Here is a 24,799-nt window from a genome sequence, read left to right as displayed (position 1 = left end):
ATCTTTACAACCTGATTCCAAACTGTTGTTTATATGTCCTTCCATGACAAGTATTTTTCCTTTTGCCTACCTGAGCCATTGATGTATACTCATGATGGGTAGAAGATTGTATCAGACTCATATTTGATAATTTTTCCCCATGTTTGTCAGGCAGAAGACTAATCTTTTAGTAGTGAATGCACGAGTCGAATATTCTTGACTCTGTATTCAGCTCTGCATAACTGCATAGGCAAATGGCCAATCAATGTTAAATGCACTGCCTTTTCCAAGCGAGTATCTATATTCTAACTTAAGCTTAAGCAAACATTGTATGTTCATTAGTAAAGATGACCAGCTGTGAAAATGATAACTCTATGTGTGAATTACTGAAATAACTTGATCTTGTTTTCCTTTGGCATGTGATCCTTCTCCAAGAAACTCCCTTGGTTAGACAGACCAGCTGATACCATACATGCTTCTTGATAGGGAAACTTGCAAAACATATCTACAATGGAAGTCTGAAAAGCAGACTTCTTAAGTCTTTGACATCACCAGTTAAATATGTTAAATGGTTTGCATATCTTCTTATTTCTTTAAAAAATGTGTTGCATGTCTGTACTCACAAGAATGTGCTAGGCAGTCACAGAAGTTTCCTCATTGTCCAATGCATTTCTTAGGTCACCTGTTTTCAGCTGTTGAGAGTAGTTTACTAAGCATTTTCACATATAAGTGTTACAGTTTAAGGGCTGCAGTTATGAAGCTGTTAAAACTACCCCAGCATTAATAAGTATTAGAGTGGGGTGTTTCCCAGCAGCAGGAGGCTGCAAGTTCAACACAGAATTGCAAGAGTCCTTTAGGTGAGTAACAGTGACAACTTCAATGCCTTTCTTTTCTTGAGACATAATATGCTCCATTTCTGAGTGCTATTTAAAAGCTTTATTAAAATGCCACACATGCACTGCTTTATTAATAAAGATCATTTTAGCAGTCTAGTGTTCTGAATAGAAAAGCAAAATGCACCTGACCTACAGTAACGGATGATTAGATTTGATTCAGAAAGGAGCAAAATACTAGAAACTGGTATTCACAAAACTATTAAAATCAGTATTTAGGATTTTTTTTTTCTTAGCTTGTTTTTCAGAGTAAGACAAAGGAATATAGGCTACAGAGGCATAGCTCAGGTGAGCGAGAAAATTCAACCTGACAGGTTTCTGTAGTAAATGCTGTTAAATATGGTTTTAGAGCTGAACTCAAATTTCTGCTACCCCCATATTTAACTTCATTTGATTTTTACAAAAATTATTCATGCATAGTGAAGGGAAGCACCAGCTTTTGTAGGCCAAAAGTCAGATTTCTGACCTGATGCGTACAAAAGTCACTTCCTCACATACCACACATATAGGTGTACTATTCCCTATTGGTTTGCTAGTGTTTCTCCTGCCAGTTTAAACAGTGGGGTAATTATTCTGAAAACCAAAATATCTTAGGATTGAACAGGGAAACTGACAATACTATCCCCACCACACTTGCTCCTGTGTATACACAGGTTGAGCAATACCTTGGACTGGGCACCTCAGTCACAGAATGATCTAGGTTGGAAGAGACGTCCAAGATCACCTAGTCCAACCTCTGACCTAACACTAACAAGTCCTTCATTGAACCACTAAACCATATCACTAAGCTCTACATCTTTCAAACATGTTTTAAAGACCTCCAGGGATGGTGACTCAACCACTTCCCTGGGCAGCCCATTCCAATGCCTAACAACCCTTTCAGTAAAGAAGTTCTTACTAATATCCAATCTAACCCCCCTGGTGCAACTCTAGCCCATTCCCCTTCATCCTGTCAACAGGCACGTGGAAGAATAGACTAATCCCCACTTCACTACAGCCTCCTTTAAAATACCTATAGAGTGTGGTAAGGTCACCCCTGAGCCTCCTCTTCTCCAGGCTGAGCAATCACAGCTCCCTCAGCTGCTCCTCATAAGACTTGTTCTCCAGACCCCTCACCAGCTTCGCTGCCCTTCTCTTGGCTTACTCGAGCACCTCAATGTCCTTCTTCTAGCGAGGGGCCCAAAACTGAATACAGTACTTGAGGTGCAGCCTCACCAGAGCCAAGTACAGGGCAACAATCACTTCCCTAGACCTGCTAGCCACACTGGTTCTTATACAAGCCAAGATGCTGTTGGCCTTCTTCGCCACCTGAGCACACTGCTGCCTCATATTCAGCTGACTATCAACCAATACTCCCAGGTCCTTCTCTGCCAGGCAGCTTTCTAACAACTCATCTCCCAGCCTGTAGCTCTGCTTGGGGTTGTTGTGCCCCAGGTGCAGGACCCAGCACTTGGCCTTGTTGAACTTCATGCAGTTGGCCTCAGCCCATCGGTCCAGCCTATCCAGATCCTCCTGCAGAGCCTTCCTACTCTTGAGCAGATCGACACACGCACCTAACTTGGTGTCATCTGCAAACTTACTGAGGGTGCACTCCATCCCCTCATCCAGATCATCAATAAAGATATTAAAGAGAACTGGCCCTAGTACTGAGACCTGGGGGACTCCACTAGTGACTGGCCTCCAACTGGATTTAACTCTATTCACCGCGACTCTTTGGGCCCGGCTACCCAGACAGTTTCTAACCCAATGAAGCATACGATGCCAGTCCAAGCCACGAGCAGTCAGTTTCTTGAGGAGAATGTTGTGGGAAATGGTGTCAAAAGCCTCACTGAAGTCAAGGTAGACCACATCCACAGCCTTTCCCTCATCCACTAAGCTCGTCACTTTGTCATGGAAGGAGATCAGGTTCCTCAAGCAGGACCTGCCTTTCATAAATCCATGCTGACTGGGCCTGATCACCTGGTTGCCCTGTAAGTGCTGCATGATGGCACTCAAGATAATCTGCTCCATGAACTTACCTGGTACTGAGATGAAACTAACAGGCCTATAGTTTCCCGGGCCTACCTTTCAGCCCTTCTTGTAGATGGGCGTCACTTTTGCTAGCCGCCAGTCAACTGGGACCTCCCCCCATCGCCGGGACTGCTGATAAATGATAGAAAGCAGCTTGGCCAGCTCTTCCGCCAGTTCTCTCAGTACCCTTGGGTGGATCCCATCTGGCCCCATTGACTTGTGTACATCCAAGTGCTTTAACAGGTCACTAAACATTTTGTCGTAGATAATGAGGGCCACATTCTGCTCCCCATACCCTTCCACCAGCTCAGGGTACTGGGTATCCAGAGAACAACTGATCTTGCTGCTAACAACTGAAGCAAAGAAGGCATTCAGCATCTCAGCCTTTTCCACATCTCTCGTCACTGTTTCCCCCTGCATCCAGTAAAGGATGGAGATTCTCCTTAATTGTTCTTTTTGTTTTAATGTATTTATAAAAACATTTTCTGTTGTCTTTAACAGCAGTAGTCAGATTGAGCTCCAGATGAGCTTTGGCCTTTCTAATTTTGTCCCTACACATCCTTACAATATCCTTATAATCCTTCTGAGTGGCCCACCCTCTTTTCCAAAAAAGAGGGTTCTCATAAACCCTCTTTTTTTCTCCTAAGCTCTAGCCACAACTCTGTTCAGCCAGGCTAGTCTTCTTCCTTGCCCACGTGTCTTTGGGCACATGGGGACAGACTGCTGCTGAGCCATTAACATTTCGTTCTTGAAGAGTGTCCAACCTTCCTGGACTCCTCTGCCCTTCAGAACTGCCTCCCAGGGGACTCTGCGAACCAGTGTCCTAAACAGCTCAAAGTCTGCCCTCTGGAAGTCCAAGACAGCAGTTTTACTGATCCCGCTACTGACTTCGCCAAAAATAGAGAACTCTACCATTTCATGGTCACTCTGCCCAAGACAGCTCCCACCAGTCCTTCTCTGTCTGTGAACAGAAGGTCCAGCAGGGCACCTCCCCTGCTAGGCTCACTAACCAGCTGTGTCAGGAAGCTATCTTCCACACTCTCCAGAAATCTCCTAGACTGCTTTCTCTGGGCTGTGTTGTGCTTCCAGGATATGTCAGGGAAGTTGAAGTCCCCCACGAGAACAAATGCAGGTGATTTCACAACTTCTGCCAGCTGCCTGTAGAATTCCTCATCCGTCTCCTCATCCTGGTTCGGCGGTCTATAACAGACCCCCACCAGGATGCTTGCCGTGTTGGCCTTCCTGCTGATCCTAACCCATAGGGATTCAACCTTATCATTCCCAGCCTCAAGTTCCATGACATCAAAACTTTCTCTGATATAGAGAGCCACACCACCACCCCTTCCATGCTGCCTGTTCCTTCTGAAGAGCCTATAGCCAGACATTACAGCACTCCAGTCATGAGAGTGGTCCCACCACATTTCTGTGATGGCAACCAAGTCATAGCCTGCCTGCCACACGATGGCTTCCAGTTCCTCCTGTTTGTTGCCCATGCTGCGTGCATTAGTGTAGATGCACTTCAGTTGGGCCATTGCCTTCTCTCCCAGCCTTGCCATTGTTACCCCTGGTACAGCTCTAACAAGCCTTGTTTCAGCCCCATCTGCCTTCTCACCTAGTTTAAAGCCCTCTCAATGAGAGCCCTGCCAGCTCCTGGACTGGTGTCTGTTTTCCCCTTCAAGACAGGTCGGACCCATCTCATCTGCAGTTAGCAGGCCGGGTGCTGAGTAAAGCACCCCATGGTGAAAATAAATAAACAAATAAATTCCTATGTTGGCACCAGCCTCTGAGCCACCTGCTTATCAGGTGGGCTTTCTGGATCCTCTGTGCACCCCTCCCTGCCACAGTAGGGATGGAGGAAAACATGACCTGTACTCTTGCTCCATCTACTAATTGTCCCAGTCCCCTAAAGTCCCATTTGATAGCCTTCAGGTTTTTCTCTTCAGTATCATCACTTTCAGTCTGGACTATCAATAGAGGATAGTAATGAGAGGGGCGAATCAGGTTAGGAATGTTTCTGGCAATGTCCCTGACCCTGGCCCCAGGGAGGCAGCAGACTGCCCTATGGGTAGGGTCAAGTCGACAAATAGGGCCCTCTGTTCGCCTGAGAAGGGGGTCAGCTACAACGATCACCCTTCTTCTGTCCTTTTTAGTGGAGACAGTTTTGAGGCGTGTAGTCAACTTCCTCACCCTAGGCATCCTCCTGGGTAGACTTTTCACCTCATCCTCACCCACCAGTCTCTGAAGCTCCAGGACCTCAAACCTGTTGTATAAAGGCATCTGGGGAGGCAGGGCTGGTAGGAATGGGCATTGCCCGTTATGCCGAGCAGGGACCTGCTTCCATTCCTTCTCATTTCCTAGGTCCTCTCCCTCTGCTCGACAGGGACAGGGCAGGGGGTCCATCACTGTTTGGGGTGTCTCACCCTGGTCCTTTCCTTCAGGCCTTGCAGGGAGTTGCTCCACCAGTTTATCTCCTGCTCACAGTCCGTGATGGCCCTCAACCTCTCCACCTCCACCTTGAGCTCTGCCACCAGGCTGACCAGGCCATCCACCTGCTCACACCTCACACACATGGTGTCTCTGCCACCCTCAGATGGCAGCAACAGGCTCAGGCACTCTGTGCATCCAGAGACGTGAACTGCCACATTTTTGAGCGGGCACTCAGTCTGGGTGGCCACAGACTTTCTAAAAAGAGCTGTCTGCCTAGGGGAAACCATGGCGGTTTAGCTATAGGTATACAGCTGGTAGATGAGTTGTTCTTATGAATGCGGAGGGACGCTCTGCCCTGCCTATGCACTCCCTGCCTGCAGAAACTGCCGCATCACTCCCTGTTTGCCCGTCCTGGTCGCTCCCTAGGGGTTGCCTTTGTAGGGGGCGCTGCTGGTTTCGCCCACGCCTTGTCAGCCTCCCTCGAGCGGGCTGCCGAGTTATGGCGGCTCCTGCAGCTGCTTTGAGTGGCCTAGATGCTAAAAAAAAAAGCCCTGCCCTCCTCGATTCCCCGCTCTGCTACAGAACGCGTCTGCCCCGGAGCCGATCCTCACATGTAAACAAAATGCAGTACACAAAATTCATCAGGGCAAACTTGGAAGAGTGCCACTGATTTCTGTGCTGTTAAATTGAGGGTCCAGTTGTTAAGACCTTCAGATCCATATGGATTTTTAAAGGGCACCTACCGTTACTTTTTCAACTGGTGTCAATCAACTCAAGGACCCAGTATATACAATTTTTTATTTTAAAATTACTTAGTACTTAGCATATATTGTTCATAAGTGCATGCAGCTTGTTTCTCACTTTTGTTCACACATCCTCTTTCAATTCAAATTATCTCATTAAGGAATTATTTACAAATAAACATAACCTGACTTGTAATAGTATGCCAAACATTTTTAGTAATGAACATTACGATCAAATACGTGCTTGTCAAGTGCTCTTTTTTTAAGGTCAAAACCTGTGCTTTTATGAAAGTATTCATATTCCTTGACTGTGTAAAGCATATTCAGGAAGCCTTCCCTCTTTACAGGTTAAATTTTTAGTCAAAAAGGGAGAAGAAATATGTGTTAAGTGATACAGTCCCACCTGTAATTAGAGACCAACTTTAGGCTGTTAAGTTCAGTCTCTCTGTGTAACAGACACAGACTGAAATTGCTTCATCAAAGGTGATTTAGAGCAAAAGCTTGCCTTATGTTCTCTGAATTAGCCTCTTTGAGAGGAAATCACTTTCCATTGGCCATAGTAGACAGCTACAGCTGGATTAAGAACTTGAATTTAACTAAGGTGAACACCACTTTGAGTCTATCAGAGCAAGGTCTTAAACCTTGCAGACAAAAACTGATAGGTCACTTCCTCTCCTGGAAGTTTACTGTTCTGCTGATAGTACTCAAAGATGTTTTGAAACGTTGCTGTTCTTTTTTATGTCAACGTGGAACAAAATCATTCAAACTTTGAAAACTTTTGCTAAGTGAAATTGCTGTTTTCCAGCCAGACCTATAATGGAAAGTTATGTACCTATGACAAAAAGAGAGAAAAATGTGAGCCTACCCAGGCTTCAAGATGTGAAGTACCACTATTAAACTGTAGCTACAAGATGAATGGTGTACCAGTTTCATGAAGTATGAAGTATGGGCACAGAAAAGTCTTTGGCAGATGCACAGCAGTTAGATCTATCTTCTCTAGATAGTTGTAATGACAAATGGACTTCATTCTCATTGCCATCCAAAAGATGCAGATGAACCCTTAACTTCCTTTTTGCTAGCTTGTTTGCTCACTCTTTGCCTTTCAGTGCTTCTCTCTCTCTCTGTTCCTATTCTCACCCACATGCTTTAATCATGGATCAAGCTCTCCAGTACAATAAGCCAATGCAAGATAAGTCTTTACAGGCAAAACTTCCAAGTTTCCAAGCTTAGCTAAGTTTAAAGATGCCTGTTAAGAAAATGAATAGAGGTTCTTCTGTTAGGAGGAGGGATTTTTTTATAAACATTGTGTGGATACTGGCACTCATGTTGTAAGTACTCTTGGAAAAAAAACAAACCTTACAGTTTGCACCTTCTTTTGCATCTATATACAGGCTGTGCTTGCTTTATTCACAAATAAATATTCTAAGTTGCATTTTAGTTTCCTTGTGTTGTGTGGCATTATACTGTCTGTTCCCTACATGTGAATGCCTATTTATTTATCTTTTAATGTAATCATGGGGTTTTGTATGTGTTTGCAGGAAACTACATAAAATTAGAACCCACACAATGAGGTAATAGAAAACATTCCTGATCCGATAGATATGAAACCCTCTTAGTCTTTCTTTGTCTTAGTCTGTCCTAGTCTCCTCTCTGGGTAGGCAGGTGAAGAGCAATGTAACTAAGGATGATCCCTTTTCAACGTTGCTGCCAGTGAAGGGCTTTTGAGCTCCTGCCTCTCTAGTGATGTAGGTTCCTACATACATCCTTGGATTCCTATGCCGCCCTTCAACAGTACTTTTTTTTTAAGACATTCCTACCTGGCATCTAAGAAAAATGCTCTCAATAAATGATTCCCTGGATATTATCAAAGATAGGATGAATGCCAGCAACAGTAGTAGACCTGCTTAAGTGTAGATAAATTAAAAGTATTTCACAAAGATTAAAAAAAAAATGACAGCCATGCCTAAAACAAAAAATTTAACAGCCTGATCTGCCTCTGAGGAGAATTCAGTTGTGACTAGATGATGGCCACAAGAAGTAACCTCTCAGTCAAGACAAGAAAAAGTCAGACCTTTTTTAAACAAGATGAGAAAACCAACCTAATTTTTCTGACACTGTAGGGAATACACTGCAATAAATACAATGTTCCTGAAGTAGCAATTGAGGTAACATCATTTCATCTTTACTACCAGCTGCTGAAGTCCAGAAAAAAATATCTCCTTTCCTTGAGTTATCATCCCTCCAGCACAGTCACCACTGATTACATATGTATATATGAAATCAGTCAATAGGAGAAAACATAAATCTCAGAAATTAGCAACGTGCTTGTTTTTCAGTTCAACAGTGGTCAGTTGGTCCATACTCTGATTTCTGTGGAAATATGCTACACTCCTTATAAATCAGTGTCAATCTGCTGATACCAAGAATTTCAGCTATTCTGACAGTAGACTAGACGAAGTGAGATACTTTATGGAAATATCCAGTTTTACAAAGGGTTCATGTTCATATTCTTCAAAATGATTTCTGTCCTGCCTTGACTTTCCTTGCCTTATCTTTCTTCTGTTCCACTGTTCCCTTGCCTGCCTGAATCCCTCATGCAACCTCATGCCACATGCTGCTCCCACTTAAGTATTCCATTATTTCTGTCAGACGGCTTCACAGTGTTTTACTGGGTCAAGTTCCCTTGCTTTCCAATTGTTTAAGCAACTCCTGTTAAATGTGTTGGCATCTTATGTCAATACCAACAACTTTTCTCTCTCAACACCAGAAATATGAAGTTTGAATATGCTTCATTTATTAGGTGAGTACAAACTTGCAGAGCAAACCAGGAAGATGTTGCCAAGGTGGGAAAAGATTTTAATTGACACAGCATTTGTCTTCTATCTGGTAGCTGTTATAGGACTTTAGAACCAGAAATATGAGATGCAAGAAACTCAGTGGGCCCCCAGATGGAGCTAGGAGAACCCCAGAGGAATTAAGTGGCTTTGCTCAAATAGTGCTGTGACACTCCCCACAAAACCATGGGTGCTGGTCAGAGTGGTGCCAGGGCAGTGATGTGGCTCTGCACCAGGACAGCGTGGGTCCTGTTGGGTGTCAGAATGGCATTGCCAAAGTGACCACACATCCTGGCCTCAATAGAAGCTGCAAGAAGCAGCTTTTATATGGTGGAACAGTGTCACTCTTTAGGAGAGAAACAAAGCAGATGGAAGGCAGAAAATTTGCAACCAAGTTGTAAAAATAAGCACATGAAGGGGACTGTGAACAAGAAAACTGGAAGTGAGTCAGCAAACATTGCTAATATTTTGTTAAGGTATAAGTTCCTACACGATCTTTCCACTGAGAAGAGTTTGAAATCAAAAGATGGGAAAAAGCTGTACAATCTGGATCTGAATCTCTATTTCTGAATTGACAGCAAGAAACAGGGAGCAGAAACCAGTGGGGTCAAATAAGCCAAAAGCCAACCTGTGTATCAAATAAGGCATCTTTTTGTTTGTTTGGTTTTTAAACTAATAGGCCACAAAGCACACAAATTCTTGCAATGTAGTTCTGTTGTTTCTTTGATCAGAAAATGAGGTAACATCATGTCAGAATAAAGCCATAGTAGTTAAACAAGAAGTGTGGACAGAATTAAGTCACATCTGGTACAAATTTGAAACAAACGTCTAGGAAAGACAAAAGAAGCAGGAGGCATAGGTGTCCCCTGGATTTATCTACATTTGGTTGTAGAGAAGCAGTAATAGGGTTTAAAAAAGAGGGGAGAATTGAGAAAGGATGAAAAAAGTCATTCAGATAACAGGATCCCACATGTGGCCAGGTGGTTATTCATGCTGCATGCAGAAATCCTTTGCTTTTAATGCACAGTGTAAAATAGTTTATAAAAAAAATGTTTCGTTTCAAAACAAACAAAATTATAGTCCAGCCAAACCCCAAGCCTTTACTCAGGAATCATTCTCACTGAAGTCAGCAGGAGTTAACAGCAAGAAAAGACCTTAGGATTTGGCCCAGTGACAACAACTTTGTTGTAGAGCTGAGCACTTACATGCTGTCATCATGAAGCAATTTTAACAGCCTAAGTTTGGAACCCCAGAAGGAGGAGTGGAAACACTGACAGAATATTAACTAAAACAACTCCCCATAGATCTCAGTCCTCCTTTTTCTTTTAAGACAATACAAATGTGATTATACAGTACGTGGGATCTGGTGCTGATGTTAACTTGCCCTCAGTTAGTATCAGCCTCCTTGCGAGATGTATTTCCATATTTGCTTCAAGAGACATAGTACCATTTAAAGTCTTATAAAACAGCTCTATTAAAAGAAAAAGAAAAAAAAAAAAAAAAAAAAAAAAAGAGAGAGAGAACAAAATAAATTAATAGAAATTATTAGTAGAAGTAGACCAGCACTTCTTAGCAGAAGTCATGCTTTTTAAAAGGTCTGAGTGGGTCTTACTGAGCTTTGATTTCTCATAAGAACAATAGTGAAAATTATGATGTACACTTCATAGATGGACAGACACAAGATACAATCAAGGATGATTAATCTTACATTTGCAATAACATTCATCACAGATTATTTATGAGAAGGGAAAGAAGCAAAACTCAGGCCCTATTATTTTTATTATTGAAGACACTCAGCAGGTATGTACAGTGTAGCTTCATTCCCTCAGCAAGCCTGCCTGGATTTACATTATTCTGAAATCCGGTCTTTTAATCTCCAAAATTCGTTGTGCCACTTCTACTGCAACAAAGATTAGTAAATGAGCACATCAGGAGTTACCAAAGGGAAATCACTGTTCTGTATAGAGGGTGAAATGGAAAAGAGATATCCAAATGGGGCAGCAAAATTCAGGATTCGCAGAAGGGACCTCAGAGATAACAGCCCAAATTCATTCTATGTCAAGAGGCAGGAGATAACCACACATGTGCATCATCCTAATGGTCACGAAGTATGGAGATGACCACCTACTTAGCGACCAGACGCCTGAGGTGAAACCCATAGTAGAAACCAAGATGTTGTAAATGTGTCCATTTTGAATCTGAATGTTAGAAGGAGATTTTAAAGAAATGGAAGGACTGTTTCTAACCATCTCTTGCTTCCTTTTTGAGCTTGCCTGTTGGCTTCAGGAGAAAAGACTGGAAATTATTCAATTGCCCAACTATACAAGAGCTACACAGAGGTTTGTAGCCAGCTATTCCACCAGCCACTTTTCATAACCTGAATTAGAAGAGATCTCTTGCAGCTGGTGCCACCTATGTTGGAACTGCTGTTTGGGGTAAAAGGAAATATAATCCTGGATTTAAACGCAGGATTTACAGTCATTCCCTCTGATCTGTAGAAGAGCACCTCTTTGCTAGGTGAGGCAGGAGAAGAAATAGAAGGGAGAAAGCCTTTTCCACCCCCTACCCCAAAAAAAAAAAAACACCAAGCCACCATATCACCAAGGTTTTGGTCATGGGTGAAGTGTTGCTTAGTTTGTTCTGTAACATGTTTTGAGTTATGCATATGTTCACAGAGGAGGAAGAATTGATGACTGTTGAGGTAATAACACTAAAACCAATATATCTTAGTTTGGGACTAAACTTGGGAAAGCTGATGTTAAGCTTCTCTGAAAGATATTCTTGTTTGAAATGCTGCAAATTTGAGAAAGATGCACTGTATTTAGGCACAAGCTTAATACAATCTATGGCTGAGCAACACATATACAATGATAAAACATGGCCACTCTTCCACAAGCATTTTCCCAAACTTGAATCAAACATGTTATGGAATTTGAAGAAATACTCATAGAGACTAGATCTGTCAGAAACAGAAATATAACATATGGTCTCTTCTTTCTAGATTATTGTTTCTAGTAGAGCTAGATAGAGAACTTGACAGCTTTAGCTAAATAAATAAAGGTATTTAATGTGGTTGTTTTGGGGGGAGAATGATTTTCTTAATTTTTGTTTAAAAAAACGTTCTGGTTTTCACATGTCTACAAATATTGTTATATTTATTTTACATATGTTACCTCCTTTTTACAAGCTGTTTTAAAATGTTTAAATGACAGTGAGTCTTTTGAAGCTAATACTGAAATATATTTGGCAGTGAAGAAGAAACAAATTCAGGGTAAGTCAGAATTGCAGAATATCTAACACAGAGTTTAATCTTTCTATATTTCAAGACTAAGTAGACTATTCTGAACATAATGGAAACAAAAAAGGATTTCCTTGAAATTTGATGGCAATTGCTATAGTTAATAAATTATGCCTCAAACCTGCCACTCCCTGGTCTTCAGTAATTTGTCCTGCCACACCTTATGCTGAATTTTGAGTCTATATAAAGGAATTTGGAGTGCAAGGCAGACTTTTTCATATTTTTCAGACATTGTTTTTCACATTTGTTTCACATATTTGCTAGTTCTGATTCCTTGCAATACTAGAAGATGTACCCCAAACTGTAAGTTTTCAGACCAACAGCTTGTTGAGAACTAGAAAAAGTTTTCAGCTTGGTTTAAACCAGATGAGAGTTGAACAGAATGGAGTAATCTGCTAAGCAAACACACTTTGGCTACCTGTGCAGACCGTACCTCTTGATAATTTAGAGGTCTGCCAATTAGATATGCAAACACACAGCTGCCAAGGATGTACTACGTCAGTACTGATAATGTGTGATTCACAGTGACATTTGTGGGAGCAGTGATACCTGAGCATCTCTTCAGATTTCGTGCTTTGAAACCCTGAGGCTCATTCAGGGATTTTCACTTCTACATGTATGCTCTGATGTGCCAATCAGAGTGTTTCATTGTAGTTAGGACTCTACATGTGAAACAAAATCACAGAAAGAGCCCTGCTTGGACAGGCTTACAACCTAAATAGGTTTGAGGATCACTGGGTAGGTTCCAGAAACAGTGGAGGGCATGGAGGGTAATATAAGGATAATAGTCAGAGCAGCAAGAGCCAACCAGAGTAGGTGGAGGTACCCAATAAATCAATAACATTATTGTTAGGTATTACAGAAAAGGTCTCCCCTTTAACTAGTCTGATACCCTATTCAAGCAGACAGATTTATTTATTTTTTTACAGCAATAACAAACATATTTGTTCCAATGCCAGCTATGCAATCTGTTTGGGAAAATACACAAATATAATATGTAGCAGATTCTGCAGTAACAAACATTCCCATTTTATCTGTAGTGGATTAAAAAGATACAGCTTCCAGGAAAGCTGGCTAGGGCAGACACAAGTACATGATAGAGCTAGATTCTCAGACTGTATAAACAAACAGCAATTGAAGTCAATTTAGCCATTTCAGTTTGTACTAGCATTGTATTTGTTCTATTTCTTATTTAGAAAGCAAAAGATAGAAAAGGGATCGGCTTTTCTTAAAGATTTTATCATGGACGCTTTGCCAGTAAACAATACTAACCCCTTAAGTGTTTGAAATATCATTTTATTTTGTTAATCCTATAAGACATGGTGCTTCTCTCATCAGCAAACACACATAATATTTATGAAATTGCATACTTGTTGCGCATGTCATAATCTTATTTTTGCTCATTAAAATGCCAAAGCAGTGCATTTTAAATCCAAACTAGGAAAAAAAAAAAAAAAAAAAAAAAAGAGAGAGAGAGAGAAAGAAATAAATAAAACCTACCACCCTCACCTGTGCTCAAAAATCCCTTACTGTTGTGCCCCCCAGTTTTAACAATAAAATAACCAACCTCCATGCCCACAAAAGTAAGCACTTTTGTTTGAGCATGTTCTTTGTTTGCTCTTAATCAGTGTAGCTAGCTGAAGCCCAACAGTGCTGCCAGGCTAGCTGACATGCTGGTAACATCCAGCCCTTCAATAAATCTAGTTAACATCTGAAGTATGTTCAAGGGATTGGTAGTACAAATTGAATGCTCCTTGACCCAGCAAATGAACTGTACTTGGTAGAATAGATTCCATTTGTCAACACTGTTGCTCTTTCCTATTTTTGAAAGGGTTTTGGTCTGAGTCCCTTTTGGTAAACGTCTTGTATACCTGACATGATCTCTAGTGAATATACACAACAACCCTGCATGGAAGTCTGTCTTTTATAACAACATGAGAGTCAAATAATTTGAAAAGTTACTCTAAGAAACTGAAATAAAGTAGAAATAATTCCTAATAGAAGGTGGATGTTTATCTCACAGTGATGAGTGAAAACCACTGACAGAGCACTTTTAGTCTGCATAGCTAATAAAATAGGTATGTTTTATAAGAACTGCAGGAATCAAACTGGCTTGATAGCTCATTCCAACTCTTAATGCCCTGCATTACTTGTAATCCATTTAATGATACTGATAACACTAGTGTAAAGAAAGGGATAGAAAAGAGCAAGCAATATTATTTTTTTTTTTTTTTTTTTTTTTTTTTTGGTAGAACAGTAGCCCAGCTGATGTCTTAAAATGAGAGTTTAGTTATATGGTCTGTCAGTAAAGGACAGCTGATGAGCCTTTTTCATTTGCTGTTTTCTCGTGAAAGGTAGTTAAGTGCAGAAATGTATAAAAACAATCTTGTTGTTGGCCCTGTGCCACACAGGAGCCTCTGACACTGCCAAGGATAGTTAGCCATGGCTGAGAAGGGAGCCATGTAAGCTCCTAAGCATATTGAGAACTAAGCTGACTTGAGCAGGCTCCAAAAGAGTTGCTCTGAATGCCAAAGCTGATGGTCCAAGCAAATGCAATATAATAGAGCAGCTTGTCTTCCCAGTTAACCGTGGTTGATCACTAAGCAGAGAGCTTAGTAAGCAGAGAGTAAGCAGAGAGCTTCAGAAAGGGGAATGAAGTGTTCATGTGGAGGGACTGGGGGGGCTTTCTCTGAGCTTTGAATGGTAAGAGGTGTGATAGAGAAGTTGTGCTAGAGAAAGAGTGATGGCAGGTAGGGCACCTATCTTAGCATTTTAGTTTGATTTGGGAGTGCAGTTTCAAAGCAAACCTCCCATTTGTTGATCGGTATTCTTTGGTCCTTGTGGCACAGCCTTGCAGACCACAGACTGCATCTCTTGGGGTTACATCCTGCTCGTGCTCCAGGTATGCAGTAATTGCACACCAGGGCTGCTGGGCTAGGCTAGTTCAGAGTACTCTGTGCCCTGAAATGTATACAGTATGTATGCTGGGTCCTCAGCACCCATTTCATTCTGCAGATCTGCTCTTACTGACCCACAATGTCTGCTACTGTAGATAGAGCCAGAGAGGCAGGGGAAAAAAGTTTGTAGATATCAGGGAAGCAGTTAGGAGCCTGAATAAATTATTCTTTGCAGGGTGGATGACTGGAAATATGTTTATCTTTTCTAATTGCAAAGCTAGTGATTATAAAACAGTTCAAATCACCACTATCTTCCTAACTTCCACAGGAAATTCTTAAAACAAAATTGTAGAAAAGAGTTGTGTATTTTCAGTGTTTGACTAAAATGAAGTCTTAGTGAGGGCAGGTACAATTCCCATTCAAATCAATATCAGTGGCAGCTGTTAACTCTACGAATGAATTTCAGTAGCTGTCCTCTCACTGCCTGCTGTTTTCTGGTTATAGCAGCTAAATAGTTATAGTATAAGCAAATTAGGAAGCATAGGAGGTGTTGATAAGCTGTGGTGCATCAGAGCTACCCAATCCCTTGCATTTAGTAATTCTGAAGAAGATGAAGATTGTGCTGGTTGTTACTGAAGAAAAGGTTAATCAAGCTCAGTGTTTAGCTATTTCACTTATCTTTTCCTTGCCTGTAGGCTCAGTATGTTCAGTCATGTGACTGATAAAATGTGTTTGAATAGAGACAAACTTTCTCCCTGTCTAGTTTAAAACCACCAGAGCATCCTGAATTTTATAGCAAGGGTTCAGGTTTCTGAAACGTCAGTATTGTGAAGTATTGTGATGCTATCCCAATTCCAGAAAAGCTCTTGTGCTTGTGGGAATCTTATTTTGATTTAATTTATGTATTTAAATGAAAGATAATTTGTAAGCTTCTCCTCTTCCTTGCAAAGGAGAAAATATGAAAGGCCCAGGAGAATTCTCAGATGTGTTTCTTAAAGCCTCTTCATGATTGGTTTAGGGTTTTGTTCAGTGCCAATATATGAGTTTTTCACTGAAGTGTTCAAGTACTGTCAATTGCAGAGCAACCCTAGTCTCACCTTTTCCCAAAGTTCACCAGTGTTTCATTCTATGATTTAACTTTGGACTCATTAATTCTGCAGAAATAAATTAATAGTAATCAAATTTGCATACTTCCTTCTCTCTACTGATAGAGCAGATTCCTGCCTAAGGTGAGCATCTCTATTAGGAGTGCCATCACAAGTACTTTAAATCAGTTTATGTCAGATCAAAATCAGGCAAATTATATGCCTGTGTTAACATTGAAAATCTTCTAGTTAAGGAGTGGGCCCAGTCCATAGCAAACTGCAAAATGAGGATCTGCATTTGGGTAGCAACAAGGATGCCTACCTGGTCTGGAAAATGATTTAACAACTTTAGCACAGGACAGAACTCAGGAGATCTCAGGGTTACTAGCTTGTACAGAGATGTGTGCTAGGTCTATAGATGTAACTTGGTCAACTTGTTACTGAATATCTGTGTTCTGAACTGAACATTGTGGCTGTAGATGCATGGAATATGCACTGCTGCACATTCACCTGAGTGCACATGTGGACATGCATAGCCCAAGTGCTGTGCTCTTTGAAAAACTACAGACTTTTCTGCCTAGGTGAGTAAAGGGTGCTGATAAGGTGCTGAAAGGGTGCCTAGACATGCAAATGATTTTACACAGGAGAATGCAATAAAGGTAGAAAACGCAGAGTTCCTTAAAATATCCTGCATTGCTGAGCTAGCAAGACACTTGTTTCATGATAAAACAAATACTGTATTGCACAGCTTAATCTTCTTTCTGTGGCAGAAGCAGTGTTTTGAAATTTAATTAACTTCATGTGGCACTGTAGAAATGGATGGCAAATCAATAATGAATGCCATTTCAGTCACCTTGTGATGTTGTAATTCTCTGTGTTTTGCTGTACTAATTAGGTCTGACTTCAGTGGGAAGCATTTCAAGAGCAAGGAACAAATTATTACTGAGTCTCTGGTCATCACTGGGGACATGAAGTAATTTCAGTGCTTAATAACCTCAGTGATTTTGGGTGCCATTGACTTAACATCAAAGCAGGAGAGGGAGGATCTCACATTTCGTCGATGCTGTTGTAAGGTGGTTTTTGGGCTCAGCAAGTCCACAACTTAGCCTTCAGCTGAAAGAGCTTCAGAAACCAGAAACTGCTCTTGCCTCACAGTTCACATTTAATGACTTAATTGCTCTTATTTACACATTTCCCCACCAGCTAGGCCTTTTTGGCAAACAGGTGGGTATTTCCTTCCTTTGGATCTGGGTCTCCTCCTGTGAGCACAGAGAGAGCTGTGGCTGCAAGGGACGTGGGACAGGCCCCTGGCTCTGATCCCTCCCAGCTTCCCAAAGTATGGAAACAGCTCAGGGAGCAGACGCTTTCTCCAGAAGAGTGCTGCAAAACCCTCTGTGCAGCAAACACAAACACTGTTAACCAGAGGCAATGGTATCCCTTTGCCCATTTATTGGACTTAGGTTATTTTGGTGTTGTGCAGCACTGAAAGAGAGCTGGAGTATTTCAGTGCTCCAAGAGTGAGCTGCTTGCATGTGAAGGTGGGAGAGGGTGCCTAGAGGCTCCTGTCCCATGGCATGGTTTTGACTGACTCACAAAGAAAATAGATGGATCAAAAACAGTAACTGGGAAGAGCATGGGCTCTGAGGCACTGTCAGTGTGACAGACCGGTGCCATGTTTTTTGGGGAAAGTGTGTGAACTCCTTCCCTTTATATTAGTGTGAATTATGATTCCCGATCATCATTGTTTCTAACATAAACAGTTTCTAATATAAACCATTCATGCTGGTTTATCACAGACAGCCTGTGTGGCATGGAAAATTTCAGTCGTTACATCATATTTCCCCAGAGAGCTGCAGCAGTGATTGAAATGATTTTGTGATGGTTGAAATAATGCTGAGGTAAAAGCTGAGATGGAGATATTACACTTCAAAAATAACAAACATGAAGTAGATGCAAAGCTGGCTTTCCCACAATGTTCCCAGACTCTATTTATGGGCTGTCAGGATTGATAAAACTTCAGACTTGTCTATTAGATGCACTTATAGCTTCTGTGGCTCACCTAGTGTCCATCTCAGCCTTGTATAAAACTTTTTTGGGGGAAGGATAAGAGGACCTGTGGTAAGGTACGAGACAGTTTATGGTTAAAGAATCATAATTTAAATTTCAGTTAATGATACCCTATTGTGATGCTTAGTAATCTGACAAGGAATACACAATGCAATGTATAAGAAAATATGTGGATATCTCTATTAACTAGTATTAATTAACGTATTAACCTACTAGGTGACTAGTTAACTATACGGCTGCTGCTCCTTAGAATTTTTTCCTTAAGAAAATTGTCAATAATAATAAAAAAAAATCTCAGTCAAAACTGCATGTAGTCTCCGTTTTTGTCAAATTCAAGATATATAACCACATCAAATTTATTTACTGAATTCATTCTTCTTGTAATAGCATATAACATCTGTCCTTGAAATGGCTCTACAGACTGCTGAAGGACCACGCAATACTCTAATTTCTCTCATGCTTGAATACAAAGGATGTATTTGTCAAATGACTATGTGCATAACTCTCTGCAGTATTTCTTTGCTGTTATACCTGAAAGAAAGAACAAACAGAAGCATTTATTATCTATCAGAAAGCATATGTAGAGTGGGTTATTTCCTAGTAGGAATCTGTTTGCCTTGCTTTGAAATTGTTAGTTAAATTCTAGAGTCAGTTTTGTTATTCGGGTGGTTCAAGGTTTGCTGATGGCTTCTAGGTGCTATAGGCAGGTTCACTTAGCAGTAACACACACCAAAACCAATAGCCTTGCCTTGCTTTTGAAGAGGAAGAGGCACTAATTATAGTTCTGTTATTTGTTGCAGCTGCAGAAGCTGAAACGTTCGCTCTCCTTCAAGACCAAAAGCTTGCGGAGTAAAAGTGCAGACAATTTCTTCCAGAGGACTAACAGTGATGTGAAACTGCAAGTGGACTTGATGCCTGAGGTGAGCACGAGCACAGGGCAGCTCCCCAGCTCAGACAGCCAGGCATCCTCCCCCGCCAGAGCCCAGCAGCTGCCAGAAAACAAGGCTCACATCTTCCAGGAGCACATCTTCAAAAAACCCACCTTCTGTGATGTCTGCAACCACATGATTGTTGGTAAGAAACAATTTTTGAACTCTGTGTGGGCATCCATGTTGGAACATGCAAGGTGACCTTTCCATAATGCTCAGATGTCTAGTTGAGTGTACTCACACAAAAAGGATCTGTGTTCATGCCACATCTGCTAAACTAATATAAACCGTACATTCACTCACAGTTCTCTTCTCTTGGTGGCATATACACTTTTCATAAATAACAGGTGAGGGTTTCTGCTACAGTTAAATTCTATGCTCATCCAGGTTACACTGAGCACTAAGCCCAAGTCTTGTTGCACTTTATACTAGAAACAGCAGAATTTGTTCTTTTCTACAGTGGTAATTATAACTCTCTTGCTCTTTGTGACTGTCCCCAGCCCTGTAGTGCCCCCAGTTTCCATTTACTGGGGTGATAGTAGCATCTGCTGGGTGGCTGGGTGGTGGGTAGGCTCCAAGCTACTTGTATGTGTTGGTTCTCTAGGACACGTGTTGTAGCAAACCAGGTCAACAGATAAATAACATTTGAATTCACACTGCAGAATTCCTTGAGATTGTTGACTTAAGTCTCTCTCTTCTACCTGTCTCTGGTACTCAAAAAGCCCCATACAAACACTGTACCTTTAAAGGGTCTCCCTTTCTCTTCTCTGAAACTGAGCATGGAACCATACAGGAAGAGGTCAGGAAAGAAGTGGTGACAAGTGGCTAGAGGTGTAGAAAGTGCATGGTGACCACCGTGGGAAGCTATAGGAGCTGCTATTCAAAAGTGTGGTCCTACAAATGCACATCTCTGTGGCTAGCTTGGTATGTACATGATTTGGTCTTCTTGCTGTTTATCATCTAGTTGTCCCAGCAAAGTAGATAAATAAATTCAGTGGCAGTGTACCAGTGTAAGAGTGATAGAATTTCAATGTTTTTAGGCAGTAAATGGAGTGAAAGACTTGAAACACTGGTTTAGCTTCATGTAGAGGTAGTACAAATCTTTAAGTACAAACTATTGCCTGTAATTTTTCTAGCTTACTGTAAGAAGCTAGAAACTAGCTTACTGGAAGAAGCTGTCCCTTGGTGTGGAAGTCACTGCCTTTCGTAAAAAAGTATGGTAAATTCTTGAAATATGCGGATAGATTGCTTGACCTTTCTCAAAGGAGGGGGTATTCTTTTCCACATGAGAGTGCTCAGTGTCATCTCCCCCTGCACACATACGCATTTGTGTGGACAGCTATTATTCTTTGGAAAAGGCAGCTGTCTGCAGAATGTTAAATCCAATGCAAGACAATACTGCTTCTGAAAATTACAGGATTAAATGCATGAGTCTTGATTTCATCCTCTCTGTACCACAACTCTACTGAATATAGGGAAATAGAGGAGTTTCGATTCCATATACATGGTCTTATTTTCCAGCCTCTTAAGGTTTCTTGTACTTTAAGGGGCAGAACAAGTCTAAGAGAAAAGTATTAGGGAATTTCGTAGTCCAGAGGTTGAAGGGAAGTCTGGAAGATAGGCAGATGAAATGTACTTCTTGTATGGAAGCAGGCCCAGAACTTGTCTCTTTTTGTAATGTGGATGGATGTTCTATTGTAGCTCAGTTTCACAAATGTATACTACAAATGTAAGTGCTCGTTTCTGGCAGCTTCTCATAAAAGTTGTATGGAGATTAGTATGATCACAAATCTGTATGAGTCAGCAACACTATTCCAAAACACTGCTGTTCAAGACAGATTATTACTGGCAGCAAACTTTGCAGAGAGCAACTCCAGTTCATAAACACCCGTGCCCTTCTCCCTTGCTAGGCTGCATCCTGCCTGGGAAAGGAAAGTCCTGAAGTATGACTATAAGCTTCAAAACATCAGCTTTAACCCCACCTGCCTTCTGAATTTTTCCTTTTCTTTTATATCCTCTGAGGGTTTCCCTTTTCTATTCTGTATCATAGCCTCTTAATTAAAAAAAAGAAACCTTTCATAATTGCTGAAGAAGCTAACACGATCTATTTTTGTCTGGCGGCAGGCTGAGTCAGGCGAATTGCTCTGACCTCCCCCAGCACATCTTCAGTTGGAGGTATAGCAGAGCAGAGACGTTGTTAAGAATTTTACATTATAATGCACTAGCCTGGGTGCCCTTATTCTCATAGACAAAAGTCTACTCTATTAACATGATCCTCTGTCTTTGACCCTTACCACAGTGCATGTTTTCACTGTATGATATTTTAAGCAGCATGGGAGATCTGGGTGTTACTGTTTGTAGCTGAGTTAATCCACGTAAATTGTGCAGCCGTTGGTCATGGGGATGGTGAAGCAAAGCAGGCAGCTTTTCAGGAAATCATGTCAAGCCTGCTCCCAAGGCAAACTGGAAAAAGAAAAGAAAGAGGAAAAAGAACAAGAAAAAAAAAAAAAACTGTGCAGGGGCTCTGAATTTGTGCTTGCAACTGGGAGCCTATTAGTTCCCTTGATTTGCATTTTTATGGGCAGTGACAGTTGAGAGTAATGAGTCTATGGCTCTAAATTCCTTATTCATGAGAGTAAAGGCAAAGGCTAGATACATGTTTTGAAGACTGGGGGAAAGAGTCCAGGAAAATCCCAGCTTGACTTTAGATGGTTTGAATTTTACCACCAAGAATGATTCCAGGTTCACCTTAAATGGTTCTCCAATCTATGAAATGAGCAGCTCTGTTTGGTGCAGGGCAGCATGATGAACTGTGCATAGCACGAACACGCAGTACACGCTTCGGTCTCTGGCCTGGCAGAGCCTGTCTGTAGCTTCAGCATGAACAGAACACTGGGAGTGGAGGCAGCAGGATCCCTGTGTTGTTCTTTTCAGTGACAGCAAAATTAAAGCAAAGGAGCATGAAACATTATCTTCCTACAAAAAATATGTGCATCATCTCTCCTTGATCGTTAGGCACCATGAGCCAAATTTTGCCTTTGGGATGCAGCACGTGCACCTGTTTGTTCATTTGACAGAAGTACAGTTAGAAGATAAAAGCCAAATGCATATAATTGGTTTCAGCGTTCAGATAAAGATGTTTACAAGGATGACTATAATGCAAATTTACTCACTCAAATGCTTTTCATGCATCCCAGAGCGTATAGCAACATATTCAAAAGAAACTCTTGTCTATTGGTTTACTTTCAATGAAGAAAAAGCAATATTGATAGTGTATTTATACCTCGCATTAAAGATGGGAGTCACTGTGTTCCTTCTAACTGTACTAGACTGGGGCTAAATCTCCAGCTCTGTAAATGGAAGGAAAATTTGACATAGAAGCAGTAATTTTCTGCCTAATGAAATATGGGAGACTATTTCAAATACAAGGCAGCTCTGTAAAGTGCACAGAACATCCATTTGAAATTAATGGAGTCTTTGTGCAGCATCAAATACCATGATAAAATCTTCACTTTTAATACTGAAGTCAACAGTAATATTTCACGTAATTTCAGAGCAAATCAATAGTGTGTTGGAGCAGGGCTCTGTATTCTGTTCTGCCACTCACTCTTTCACCACTCTGAATTCATCCTCTTCTGCCACTGTGAGCTCCAGGTGCTGTTTGGTTTAGGAGTGAGGATTCAGCTCCATGATGGGTTACATAATTTCCTACTATGAACATTCCCTCACAGTACAACTCTTAGAAACTGATTGCTGTTCTTGCTCTTAGTTTTAATTAATGTCAGTTCTATTTTAATATCTAAGCCCAACAAGGGAAAATTTTGAAAACCAAAGTATCTAAGGTAATGTATTGCTCAATCATCATTTAGAAGATGCTGGTTTGTTTATTTTAGATTACTGAAAAGAAAATGAAGAAAACTCAGATGTTTTGGCCTGGTGTTATCTACAATCTTCTGTGTTTAGCAAGATTGTGGTGAGCTCTGGCAATGTCCAATACAGGGAGGGAAAGCTGTCTGGCACTAGCAAAGAGAGAAACCATTAAATTAATATTGCATCAGGTTACAGGCTTTAACTATGCTGATCAGAAGGAAGTTCTTCCTCTTCTTCAGTCTCTGGTGTGTCATTGGTCATCTCTGTGGTACTTTGCTCTGTAAGAAAACATGATGTCAATACTCTACTCTTGAAAAACATTGTGTATTTAAAAAAAAATCTCCATCTGTAGACTTCTCAACATTTTATCATTTGCAGTTCATTTCCTGTGCTGACGCATATGGAAAAAATTTATTTCCCACACATTCCAAGCATATTACATGCAATTAATGTACTTCCATCTAAGTCAAATGTAAGTAGTGTAGCAAAAAAAGTAAGTCACTTTGCTTTCAAAAATAGCTGACTTGAAAGTTGATTTTTTTTTAAACTGCGTTTTAAGGGAATAGGTAGTCATTTATAACATTACTCTATGTTTCTTGGTGTTTCTGAGGTGTACCTAGCAATGTGATTGCCCACAATCTGCAGCCAACATACGGTTGAATTTAATCTGAAACTTCAACAGAACAGTCAAGCCTGTGGCCTAGGTACCTGAGATTTGTGCATTTATAGTTGGCCTCAGGGCAATCGCGTTTCTGATTTGGATGCAGGTTCTCCATATCTTTGCAGTCCTTTTGCAGGTAAATTGTTCAGTACCTCCTCTCTCGCAGAACTAGCTCAGTTGCAGACAGAAACCTGTAAAAAAAAAAAAAAAAAAAAAAAAAAAAAACACAGATAAAAATTAATAACAACTCCAAAAACTAGCACAGCTTACTTTAGTCTCCTAATAGTACACTTAAACAGTGAAATTGTGCTGTCTCTTCAGTACTGATTCACTCCTACCTCCGTCTGTTCTGGTTTAGCCAGTGTTTTTGGAACTCCAGCCATCCATCCAAGAGCCATGAATAATTCCTTCAGGACACATCTTTTAAAAACAGCCTGTGTTTCTTTAATCCACTGTGCTGCTGTGGCTTTTGGAACTTTCAGCTATCTTCTCCCCTCAAAGTGGTAATGCAACTTCCTCCATAAAGCTGGGCTCAACACTGATAAAGTGACCTCAGCTTTTCAAATGCAAGAGATTTAAAAAAAAAAAAAAAAAAGAGTTCTAGTTTGCAGCTATGGTCCCCTATTTTTTTTGTCACTAAATCTGTACCTCTTCTTCCAGTCTATCAGTAACTGCAACTAATAAGTGATGGAAAAACTCCACAGTTTGAGAAAGTGTTTATCTAACCTTAATTTATGTGTTGTGTTTTTTTTTATTATTATTAAATATAGCAGAATTTCACATATCAGTCAGTGATTTCTGCCTCCAGTCTGACCAGCTCCTTCATAAAGAGTATTCTTGACATTTTGTTTTAAGCTTGCTGATTCAGTGCTTCAAGTAGATACTCTGGTTTGATCCAATCCTGCCTTTATGCAGCTTTATGCAGGTAGACAAGGATGCTATAAACAGTCACAGATTGATCACCACTCCTTGACATCTATCACAAAATGAAACTGTGTTTTCAAGCAGTGGTAGTTTGGAAAGCTCCCCCAGAACTTTTTTTTTTTTTTTTTTAAGGTAATTTTATTTTCTGAAAGTTTTCTTGCAGGCTAAAGGAAAAAATGTTA

General features: G+C 40.9%; 1 protein-coding gene across 1 annotated transcript in view; it reads left to right on the top strand.

Moving 5' to 3' along the window:
- STAC (SH3 and cysteine rich domain) overlaps positions 1-24,799 on the top strand; it is an 84,158-nt gene that overhangs the window by 12,936 nt on the left and 46,423 nt on the right. Inside the window, 1 exon segment of the mRNA XM_032181420.1 lies at positions 19,034-19,307. Coding sequence (XP_032037311.1) covers positions 19,034-19,307 — 274 coding nt within the window.

Source organism: Aythya fuligula, chromosome 2 (genome assembly GCF_009819795.1).
Source record: "Aythya fuligula isolate bAytFul2 chromosome 2, bAytFul2.pri, whole genome shotgun sequence".
In the NCBI taxonomy this organism is placed as follows: domain Eukaryota; kingdom Metazoa; phylum Chordata; class Aves; order Anseriformes; family Anatidae; genus Aythya; species Aythya fuligula.
This window is presented reverse-complemented; position numbering and strand designations above follow the sequence as displayed.